This window comes from Hyla sarda, chromosome 6 (assembly GCF_029499605.1).
Source record: "Hyla sarda isolate aHylSar1 chromosome 6, aHylSar1.hap1, whole genome shotgun sequence".
Taxonomy (NCBI): Eukaryota; Metazoa; Chordata; class Amphibia; order Anura; family Hylidae; genus Hyla; species Hyla sarda.
Window position 1 is genome coordinate 288,784,225 of NC_079194.1, and position 12,345 is coordinate 288,796,569.

At 44.2% G+C, this 12,345-nt stretch overlaps 1 protein-coding gene and 1 long non-coding RNA gene across 10 annotated transcripts in view; one reads left to right on the top strand and one right to left on the bottom strand.

Annotated features, from left to right (window-relative positions):
- The window catches only part of DGKZ (diacylglycerol kinase zeta), a 232,754-nt gene that overhangs the window by 219,728 nt on the left and 681 nt on the right, over window positions 1-12,345 (top strand). For 7 of the 8 annotated variants that reach the window (XM_056527642.1, XM_056527644.1, XM_056527645.1 and 4 more), the window contains 2 exons: window positions 838-937; window positions 10,851-12,345. The exon at window positions 10,851-12,345 is cut by the window's right edge and continues 681 nt beyond it. In XM_056527642.1, the coding sequence (XP_056383617.1) occupies window positions 838-937; window positions 10,851-10,967 (217 nt within the window). In that variant the 3' untranslated portion in view covers window positions 10,968-12,345. Of the gene's footprint in view, window positions 1-837; window positions 960-10,850 lie in introns of all 8 variants that reach the window. The other variant, XM_056527641.1, reaches the window with a different exon arrangement.
- Window positions 1-12,345, bottom strand: part of LOC130277212 (uncharacterized) — a 133,560-nt gene that overhangs the window by 57,824 nt on the left and 63,391 nt on the right. The gene's annotated exons all lie outside the window — the stretch shown is intronic.

The following is a 12,345-nucleotide window of genomic DNA, read 5'->3' on the forward strand; positions in this document are numbered from 1 at the left end:
ATTTTTTTTTGAGGAAAGAAAAAATGCTGCATGTGCCGTTTTTTTCTGCCGTCAAAAAAACGGAAATGAGCGCAGACGGGTGCAAATGGATGTAAATGGATTGTAAAAGAATCCCATTGACATGAATGGGATTTTTTTTAAACCGTTTTTAATCCGTTTACAGCCTGCAAGAACGGAACCGAAATGGGGATAAAAAATAAAATGGGGACAGACAACCGTGTGAACACACCCTAAACTGTTTAAACTGTTTCAATTTTGCTTTTTTTTTGCACAATATTATGGGGACTTACATTTATCTCGCCTGTGCTGTTTTTAACAGCATTTAGAGATTTGCTTTACAGCATGACCCATGGACATAGGCAACAGTAGGCAGGAGCTGTCCCATTCACATAAATGGCAAACATTTGCATTGGTCATTTCACAGGGGAGAGGGAGGCTGAACTCCTGTTGTCTTCTCTATCAATTGGTGTAACCTTTGTTGTAATGCTGTGCAGCACCACAGAAATAACAGAAAGTCTTAGTTTAGTTTTAGGCCTAGTGGTGATTGGAGGATTATTTTATTATTTAGATTAGTTTTTTTTCCAACCTTTGCGCCTCCAGCTGTTGCAAAACTACAACTCCCAGCATGCCCGGACAGCCTTCGGCTGTCCGGGCATGCTGGGAGTTGTAGTTTTGCAACAGCTGGAGGCACACTGGTTGTGAATCGGAAACAGGTGTCCTTTAAGATACTGCTGCATCCATAGGTTACATGACCAGGCACTTATCTCTGAAAGATTAAAGTCGTTGACTCATCTTTTTGACTATTTTTATTTTTTTTGTAATTTTCTTGTCTTTCAGCGGGGAGACGGGTCTGCACCTTGCGGCATCTCTACGTCAGCGCACCATCTGTCATTACATAGTGGAGGCAGGGGCATCGCTCATGAAAACAGATCTGCAGGTAGTGGTTAAAAAACATACAGGTGTGGCTTTACTGTGGAATTTTTGGGGTGGAGGATTGAAGGTGAAAATGTGAACGTAAAAAAATAATAATAATAATAATAAAAAATGTGTGTGTGTATATATATATATATATATATATATATATATATATATATATAGTATTTATGAAAAATGTGTGTGTATATATATATATATATATATATATATATATATCTATAGTATTTATAAAAAATGTGTGTATATATATAGTATTTATAAAAAATGTGTGTATATATATATATATTATATATATATACACACACACACATATAAATAAATCTTTAATGAGTACGGCCAATTCGGTAAACATATTTTATAATTCCATAAAATATAAATAATATCGTTTTTTTTTTCTGGTTTTATCAGCTATATATATATATATTTTTTTTTTATCTTTTGCTTTTGGAATATTTTTACCTTTTAATGGTCTATTCACACGTACAGTGTTCTGTTCCGATTTGATGCGCAGGATTTCAAGCTGTGTTCAGTCATTCAGTTTACATTGAGGTCTGCAGATAAAAATCCTGCCCATCAAATCTGCGCATCATACTGTACGTGTGAATAGATCATTAAAAGGTTACTCCGGTGGAAAACTTTATTTTTTTTTTTTTTTTAAATCAACTGGTGCCAGAAAGTTAAACAGATTTGTAAATGACTTCTATTGAAAAATCTTAATCCTTCCAGTACTTTTTAGCAGTTGTATACTACAGAGGAAATTCTTTTCTTCTTGGATTTCTTTTCTGTCACGAGCACAGTGCTCTCTGCTGACATCATGACCACAGTGCTCTCTGCTGACACCTCTGTCCATTTTAGGAAATGTCCCAAGCAGCATAGGTTTGCTATGGGGATTTTCTCCTGCTCTGGACAGTTCCTGACATGGACAGCAGAGGTCAGCAGAGAGCACTGTGGTTGTGACAGAAAAGAAATCCAAAAAGAAAAGAATTTCCTCTGTAGTATACAGCCGCTAATAAGTACTGGAAGGATTAAGATTTTTTTTTTTAATAGAAGTCATTTACAAATCTGTTTAAAACTTTCTGGCATCAATTGTTAAAAAAAAAAAAAAAAAAAAAAAAAAAAAAGTTTTCCACCGGAGTACCCCTTTAAGGGGGTTATCTAAAGCTGAATAAAGTTCAGGAGGTCCAGCACTGTCGTAGCAAGCAGCTTTATTGTAGTAACATCACACAGATAAAAACTGCAATCAGTCAGACATGTTTCAAGCGCATGCGCTCTTCCTCGGTGACCGAAGTTATCCCCTACCCACAGGATAGATGATAAATGGCTTATCTGACTACTAGTACCCCTGCCTGTCCAGAGAACAGATTGCTGAGCCTGGCAATGTCTGAACGCCCCATAGAGAATGAATGGAGCGCTGGTCACGCATGTAACAATTGTCTATTGTTATCGGGAAATTTAAGGGTCCCATTAGTCAGACCCCCCAGCAAGTTATCTCCTATCCTGTGGATAAGGGGATGACTTTGGATCTTGGATAACCCTTTAGTTTGAAACTTTTAGGTTGAAAAGTGTATTCGTACCTCTTAAAAACATTGGACATTTTTTTTTTTTTATTAGTGGGGGTCTGAGTGCTGAGATCTCCACCGATCATTAAGACAAAGGGGCACAACACTCAGCTAAGCATTTTGGTATTTTTATTTTAGTGATCTTTGAGAGTCTCAGCTCCCTGAACCCCTCCGATCAAAACTTCTGTCACTTCTGACATCAAGGTATTTAAAGGGGTGCTCCAGTGTTCTGAACATTTTGTTCAGAACTCTCTGACCCGGAGGCCGTGAGCGTGACGTCATGGCCATGCACCCTCCATTCATGTCTATGGGAGGGGGCGTGTCCACATGAATGGAGGGGCCCTGGTGTGAAGTCACGAGGGTGCGTAGCCATGAGGTCACGATCACTGCCTGGCGTTTGTTTACAACGGGAGATCGCGGAGGGCCCAAGCAGCGGGACCCCCGCGATCAGACATCTTATCCCCTATTCTTTCGATAGGAAACAAGATGTCTAGCAGCAGAGTACCCCTTTAAAGGCAATCCGTTAGGCTAAGATCACTCGGCTGTTGTGCTCCGACCCGTTCAGTCTCTTTTTGCACGAAATGGACCCCAAACGGGTCAGAGCACAACTGTCAATGACTGGTTCCATAGAAGTGAATGGGGTCCATCGGGAGTCTGATATTTTACAGGGATAGAGTGGAGAAAAAAAAATAGGATTTTAGGGTATAAAAACAAACTTTAGCTTACCTGCAGCTGAATTGGTTGTGAATCTTATAAAATTTCCTTTTTTTTTTTTTTATTTCTAAGGCAAGTGTCAAGGAGGTGGAGCTGAGAGTCAAGTGCCACACCCCTGGCACGCCTTCTCGCTAACACTCACCTTCCCGCCCATCCTTGATTAAAGTACAGAGCCCTGTATGTCTGTCAAGGAGAAGTGCCAGGATGTGGCACTTGAGCATCTTGGCCCCGCCTCCTTGACACTTGGCTGACAAAAATAAAAAAGGCAATTTTATAAGATTTAACAGGTTTTCAACGGTGTCTACAGCTATTAGCAGCAAAGGCAGATAACAGATTATGTAAAAAAAAAAAAAAAATTGGCATATTCTGGTGCAAGTGTTGTCCAACCAGGGTGCCTCCAGCTGTTGCAAAGCTACAACTCCCAGCATGTCCGGACAGCCAAAGGCTGTCCGGACATGCTGGGAATTGTAGTTTTGCAATAGCGGGTGGTACCCTGGTTGGGAAACACTGCCCTAGTGATATGCCACCACTTTATGAGATGGGAAGAAAGTGGTCTGGGAATGCGGCCCTGGCTGTGCCGGCGGCTCCACCAGTGCCGCAGGGGTCTGTAACGCTGAGAGATGTCACCGATCATAGGTGTTGGCGATACATCTTAGCACAAGGAGCCTGAGCCAAGAATGTTCCGAGACGTGTGGATAGATCAGGTTTAGGTCTATGAAGCATTCCAGATACGGTAACGTCCTTACAGGTGTGCTCCAGTGTGATTTAGGACTCACATTTCGGCTCCCGCTCCTATTGAGTCCAGCTCTACCCCTCTGTCCCTTTTGCACCCCTTCTTGTCTTCCCTTCCTTGCCCCTACTTAAACTGCGACAGCTGCATATACAGAGGCCATTGGTGGGAATGCCAGGGGTGTAAAGCAGACAGGGGGGGGGGGGGCACAGAAGAGAGGGAATTGTTAGCATAGAGGTTAAGACAGAAGCTGAGGAATTCCAGACAGCTGCCGGCGGCCATAACCCCCCCCCCCCCCCCCCCTCTTAGATTGCCCCCCCTTCCCTCCCCTGCAGCTGCAGGTTTAATGTGCATTCCTTACACAGGCTGGTACTGAGACCGCCGCTTTAATGATGGGTCAGCAAGACCTACTTACTTACCTTAATATCTCCTGGCACCGTTTTCTCGGTAATGGTAAAGCCCTGCGCCAATTTATTTCTGAGCTGTAGTAAAGTTGGCATGTAGAGCTGGCTGCTCCTAGTCTGCATTATGCGCTCCTTCTTCAGGGTCTGCCTTAAAACCAGGTAAGGAAGCTCTCATTGACTTAAGATGTTTAGACTGCGTCTTTATCCCCAATAATGAATAGCTGGCAGAGTCTTGGCATACGTAGATGGATGTGAAAATGCTTAGAACTGCAAATGGAAACCAGAAAACACACACCACCCCCCCCCCCCCCCCGCCATTCCGCAGATTGGACACACGTGATACCAGTATCCACGTTACAAATGTGCCTGATACCCCATGTGCCATTTCTTTACCCCCTTCATCAGCCCCTGTGCCATTCCACCACCAAACCCTTATCTTCCCCTGTGCCATTTCTTCACCCCCTTCATCAGCCTCTGTGCCATTAAACTCCCCTTCTACCCCCATCACCCTCTGTGCCATTTCATCATTCCCCTTTATCAGCCCCTGTGCCATTTCTTCATCTCCTTTATCAGCCCAGGTGCCATTTAACCAGCCAACCCTCATTTTCCCTGGTGCCATTCCACCCCTCCACCCCCATCTTCCCCGATGCCATTTCATCCCCGCTTCGTCTTCCCCTGTGCCACTTCATCCCCATCTTATTCCCACTTTCGTCATTTCATTCCCCCCTTTTGGACATTTAATTTTCCCATTTGGTCCTCCCCTGTGCTATTCCATCCCCCCCCTATTGACCACCCCCCCGTGCCCCATCATTTCCCTTCCCTTAAGCCCCGTTTCATTTTAATCCACCTCCCCTTTATCACCTTCTGTGTCACATCCAGCCCTCCCCTCCGTCCTCTAATCCCCTGCTGTGCCATGGCATTTCTTACCAGGCTGACGAGCGATGCCCTCTGGGCAGCACTGACAAGTCCCGGCAGGCACCATTGTTCACTGAATTAAAGGGGCCACAACCCATGCTGCTGGTCTTAAACAGACTTTAAATCAATGAGCAGCGGTGGTTGCTGCTGCAGGATCGGACAGCCCCAAAACACACCTGGGGATCGCTACCGATCGCTGTGTCGCAGCCCTCATTTTGGAAAGACCTGGGGGGAGGGGGGGGGGGTGTATGCTGGTCAGGATCCTCATATCTTGTGCAGATTTTTTTAGTGGTTACAAAAATTTTCTGTCTCTGGAGGACTTTATCTGTCCTGTGTTACATGGATATTCCACTTATTTAACCCCTTAAGGACCAAGCCCATTTTCACCTTAAGGACCAGGCCAGTTTTATTTTTGCGTTTTCGTTTTTTCCTCCTCGCCTTCTAAAATCCATAACTCTTTTATATTTCCATCTACAGACCCATATAAGGGCTTGTTTTTTGCGTGACCAATTGTAATTTGTAATGTACTTTGTAATGAAACCTCTCATTTTACCATAAAATGTACGGCGAACCCCCCTCAAAAAAATTTTTAGGGAGGAAAATTAAATGAAAACCAAAATTTTGCACATTTTGGAGGGGTTCGTTTTCACACTGTACAATTTACGGTAAAAATGACATGTGTTCTTTATTCTGTGGGTCAATAAGATTAAAATGATACCCATGGCTAGATACTTTAATATTTTTGTACCGCTTAAAAAAAAAAAATCTAAAACTTTTTGTACAAAATCAGTAATCTAAAATCGCCCTATTTTGACCACCTATAACTTTTTCATTTTTCCGTATATAGGGCGGTATGAGGGCTCATTTTTTGCGCCGTCATATGTAATTTTGTTAGATACCACATTTGCATATATAAAACTTTTAGATCATTTTTATTAAAAAAATTTTTATATAAAATGTGACAAAAAAAAGCAGCATTTATGGACTTTTTTTATTTTTTACGTCATTCACCGTACGGGATCATTAACATTATATTTTGATAGTTCGGACATTTACGCACGCGGCGATACCAAATATGTTTATTTAAAAAAATATTTTACGCTTTTTGGGGGTAAAATGGGAAAAACGGACAATTTTCATTTTTATTGGGGGAGGGGATTTTTCACTTTTTTTTTTTACTTTTACATTTTTCAACTTTTTTTTTTTTTTTACACTTTTTATGTCCCCATAGGGGACTATCTATAGCAATCCTTTGATTGCTAATACTTTGCAGTGCTATGTATAGGACACAGCACTGCTCAGTATTATCGGTGATCTTCTGCTCTGGTCTGCTCGATCACAGACCAGAGCAGAAGACCCCGGGAGACTGCCGGAGCAAGGTGAGGGGACCTCCGGCCGCCATGCTGGACGATCGGATCGCCGCGGCAGCGCTGCGGGCGATCCGATCATCCAATCCAAGTACCTCAATGCCGAAGATGCCGTGATCTGTATTGATCACGGCATCTGAGGGGTTAATGGCGGACATCCGCGCTATCGCGGATGTCGGCCATCACGGGCGGGTCCCTGGCTGCTGCTAGCAGCCGGAACCTGCCGTGTATGACGCGAGCACCGTTCCGATGTTCACGGTCATACACAGGACGTAAATGTAGGAGAAGTCCCGCCAAGCCAGGACGTACATTTACGTCCGTGGTCGTGAAGGGGGTTAAAAAGACACAGTGTAATGCTTCATTCATTCCCTGTGGTGGCGCTGCATGGAAATGACACACTTACTGCCAGGTTTTTCCACAAATTTCGGCTGATTGCTTAGGGGTATCAGTAGGGGACACCTTGTGATCAGCTTATTGCCAAGGGTTCAGTCTAGCAAGAAGGGACTGTCCAATGTGGAGAACCCCTTTTAAAGTAAATGAAAATAAAAATGTTCCATTTCTTAAAGTATCTGTCACTTAATAATAAAAAAATCCTACCCTTTGACGTCATACAGACATGAGTAATGGAGTCTGTGCGTAGCTGTGTGCTTCTCTTCACAGCTCACCGCTAGATCTGACTCATGGCAGGAGATGGGCGCCATTGTAAATCCTGAAGCACAACGGTCATTTCACTGAAAAAAATAAATAATGCTTCTCTATGTTACTCTAAACAGTACGGGTATCACGGCCTCGGATTCCGGACCTCCTCGGTGACGCGGGAGTAACAGCCACTGCTGACAGCGCTCAGAAAATGGGCAACAGCCGGCGGTTTCGCGTTACAATCAACGCTTCTTCCGGCCCAGGGGCCGGAAGAAGCGTTGATTGTAACGCGAAACCGCCGGCTGTTGCCCATTTTCTGAGCGCTGTCAGCAGTGGCTGTTACTCCCGCGTCACCTAGGAGGTCCGGAATCCGAGGCTGTGATACCCGTACTGTGCGGTGAGTGCAGGCTACGTTTTCTCTTTTATTGTACTATGTATACTGAAGCCGATTCTCTGTCCTAGCACCGCCGCGGGTTTTTGAACAGAGACTCCCAGAGCTGGTCCTTGGTCCATAGTATAGATACAAGTTGCTAGTGCCGCTGTTTTTTCTGTACTCTTGGGAAGTCTCTATGTTACTCGGTCATGCAGTTTCTTTACATGTTTTTTTTATGTCTAGCTTCTGTATTTGGCTCACAAATCCCTCTGTCCTGCTGCTCACTCATTCTGACATCCACTGCTGAGGAAGGGGGCGTGTCCGAGGCAAGCACTGAGCCCGCCCTCACTCACCATGCATTCACGTCCTCCCTGAGTCTGCTGTGCTGTGTTAAGTCTCTTCATCCAATCACTGCAGGCTGCTCTGTTACCCCCTCCTTTCTCTTTTCACAACATATAAAAAGCAAGCACTTACACCCCCACCAATAAAAACTTTTGACATCCATCATAACTAGAGATGAGCGAACTTACAGTAAATTCGATTCGTCACAAACTTCTCGGCTCGGCAGTTGATGCTTTTCCTGCATAAATTAGTTCAGCCTTCAGGTGCTCCGGTGGGCTGGAAAAGGTGGATACAGTCCTAGGAGACTCTTTCCAAAGGAATGTATCCACCTTTTCCAGCCCACCAGAGCACCTGAAGGCTGAACTAATTTACGCAGGATAAGCATCAACTGCCGAGCCGAGAAGTTCGTGGCAAATCGAATTTACTGTAAGTTCGCTCATCTCTAATCATAACCTACAAATTTTTTTGCCATAGCTAAATCCAGCACTGAAATATTGCGGATGAATATACATAAGAAGGGGTTGTTATCTGAGCTGGCGGATGGGCTTAGGAGCAAAGTAATGTCCTCAGTGCACTAAATGCCTTAATTTGTATATTTTTTATTGAAGAGGTTATCCAGGAAAAGAAAAACAGCTATTTTCTTCCAAAAACAGCACCACCCACGTCCTCAGGTTGTGTGTGGTATTACAACTTGGTTCCAATAATTTCAATGGAAGTGACCTGCAATACCACACACAACCTGAAGACGGGGTCATGCTGTTTTTGGAAGAAAACGGCGCATTGGGGAGCGTTAATGAAGGTACCATGGTCATCAGTGTAGTGAGCGCTATCAGCCTATACCAGATGGTTAGTATGGATTAACCTGCTGTTAGTTTTCCTTTAAATCCTTCCCCCAGGTTTCCCCTTCTATTCCTGGTAATGGGATGACTCATTTGCTCTGAGTAACATTAACTTTGGGATGAGTGCAAACAAGACAAAGAGCAGCCGGCCAGAAATAATAGGGGGAGCACCTTAAGACGTCTTGGCTCCGCAGTTATTGCCTGCAGTGTGATCCTAAGCAGCACTTGACCGTCGCGTCACCTTTGTTGTTCTGAAACTATGAAGCATGTAGTTATTTGGTGTCTTTACTCCATGTCCTTATGGTGCGGATAGTATTTGGGAATCGCATGTAAATCCGTTACTCATTGTTACTGGAGCTGCTCCGCATAAGTGACATGTAAATGCAGCAGAGCCGATGGGTTTAGGCCTTTTAATTGGGTATTCCTGGCTCCTAAAAGTCATGACATATTGCTAGGATATTCCACCACATCAGGAGAAATCGACAAGATGCAGCTCTGGAGTACCACTCCTTCCCCTTCTGCACAGTCGTGCTCCCATAGACATGAATGGAGGGGAGGGGGGGGGGAGGAATGTCGTAACGACTACAGCCACCCAAAGCCAGCATTCTGAACATAAATCTACAGAACACCAGGGTGCCGAGCTGGAGATCGGTGGGGGGAGAAAAGAGTATAAGAAAACCTGGGACGTGTATATGCTGACTGAGCCAGTCTGCCTGCTAACCACCTATAAAGCTCAGTGCTTAGTGTAACCCTTTCCTTGCTATGATCTTGCTGCAGTTTCTTTCCTTTCTATGTACACAGTACCTTTCAAAACCAGTGCATAAGTAACCCCTGCTCCCTCTATAGTAGTGTACTGTATAAACCATCTGCCCAGTGCAGAGCCAGCCTGTTCAGTTCACTTTTATCAGCACTATTTTATGGCATAGTATTTGATGTGTATATGAAGTATGCGTTGTGCTGTGATTGGCTTGATAAGTAAGGGAGGAAGTAACTGTGTGTACTACTGACAAACAGCCCATTCCCTGAAATATATAGAATGATAAATAGCTGTGCACCATGGAGGGGACTCTTAGGGCCTCAATAACAGCAGTAAAATCACTGTGTCACCACTGTGAAGGGTTAATCTAACAAACATACAGGTTCATAAAACTCATTTGAAAACAACAGATATGCTGCAATACACATAAATTCTGTTGACAGATTTCATTTAAGACATGTTTGGCTAAAGAATGCAAGATTTAAAGGGGTTGTCTGGAGAGCAGAAAAGATCTTACCTCTTCTGCTTCTCCACGCTTCCTTCGTGGTCTGGGGATCTCAGAAGTATACCTTTCTCGACAAGCGGGGGAAGGTGCTAGTTGTGAGAGAAACCACCCCCTTATGCGATGCATCTTAGCTGCAGGATGCCTTGAGGTTGTAGCCCTCATCTGAAGCTTAATGGGGTACTCCACCACTAGACATCTTATCTCCTCTCCAAAGGATTGGGGATAAGATGTCTGATCATGGTGATCCCCCTGCGGCACCCGGCGTTTGTTAAGAGCATCGCGTCCACATCCCCTCTATGCAAGTCTATGGGAGGGGGTGTGACGGTAGTCACGTCCCCTCCCATAGACTTGCATTGAGGGGGCGTGGTCATGAAGTCACGAGCGGGGCGGGGTTTGCAATGTCACAAGCCTCCGCCCTGCATCGCCAGTCATCAGGTAGGGAGCGAAGTTCGCTCCGTTCACCGGCTGTCTGAGGTGCCGCAGCCAAGATCGCTAGGGTCCGCTACAGCGGGACCCTGGCAGTGAGACATCTTATCCCCTATCCTTTGGATAGGGGATAACATGTCTAGGGGCTGAGTACCCCTTTAAAGTGATGGTCCTGATAGCGGACACCAACTCTACCCATTATAGACTATTGTGAGCCCCACTGGGGACAGGGAGAGGTGCAAATGATAAGTCTATGCACATTGCCCTGGAATATGTTGTTGCTATAAGCGAATATATAAAAAAAAAAAAAAAAAAGTACAAATAATTATATCTATGTATTTCAGGGGGACACTCCAAAAAATCGTGCTGAGAAAGCAAAGGACTCGGAGCTGGCTGCTTACCTAGAAAACAGACAGCACTATCAAATGATCCAGAGAGAGGACCAGGAAACAGCCGTGTAACAAGAAGACTCTCTTACTTCGCTCCTTCGTACAGAAAAATCCTAAACTTCCTTAACCCCTGCTCTGGGGGTGGGGTGTGGGGGGGGAGCAGCACTTTTCCTGGCTCCTCCATCTTACAAGAAGCCTTACTGTACATCTCCTCGAAGTGGTGGCAGTTGTACTTGGCACTTGCTAGAACCACTAGCTAGAACCACTAGCTTCTTAACAACACCTACTCCCAACGTGTCCGTGTTTCTTACGCCGGAACATGCGCACCTTTACTACCTGTTCTAAGAGCGCTCTCCTGACCACGCGAGACAGGACCTAAGCTGTGGACAACCTACAGAGACTACGGCTCTATGACTAACTTAAGTAATTCCACCCATTCTTGATATGCTTCCATGTAGAATCTTCCTCCTTTAGTGACCTACTCACTGTGCTTAGCCCCCAATTTAGCTGTATTTTTGTATTCACGTGTGTCAGGCTATTTCGGGCCCATGGCTCCTGGGCAGTGGTGTCCTGGTCATTTCTGAAGACGTAAGACTCATTGTGGTTACTAGATTTCTTCTCTGATCCCATAGGGCACACGACTGCCCTGATCTTGCACATATGGTCTCCGCAACTGGGGCTAGTTTACATGCGTTCACCTCTCGTGTGATGGCTCTCATCGGTTCTTTATTTGTGTAAAGATATATCTGTTGTTTTTGTTTCCATTTTGTTTTTTATTCCTCGATAGCCGTGTGCCGTGTAGATATCAGGGCCGTGTAGAAGTGTATATACATATGTACATGTAGTAGAACAGAGAGACCTGCCTTTTCCGAAGCCTCTACATTTAGATTCTTATTTATCGATCTAGTATGAGTAGACGTGTGAATTGGGGCCGGAGTAGAAATTGTTATTGTTATTTTAATTTTTTATTTTTGCTTATTTTTCTTTTGTACATAAAGCGTGTGATTCGTTCATGTCCAGGGTGTTAATTCAAGTGTTTACACTGGATCATCATGGTATAGCCATTGCTAGGTGTTAAATGTAACCTGTCAGTATAGCTCTGTTGACCCTGGTTCATTTCATCCATTTTACTAATGGCAGCCATTTTGAAACCGTTCATGTTGAAAAGATGTTGTCGTCAGGTGAGTTCAGCCAGGGTTTGTTTGTTTTTTTGCGTTAAACCTGGCCCTAGGACATGGAAGATGATGTATTAGTGTGTGACCGTGAAACGCTAGATTCGAGTTGATGGCAATTGAAAAATTCAATCAAAACAACCGTCCTTTGGTTAAAATTTAACAAATAATAATAATCGTTTTTAGGCGGCCAATGATTGATCACCATTGTCTGAATAAAGTCGGCCATGTTTGAAATTTTCAGCCGATTAGGGGAAACATCTTTCACCTTTGAATAA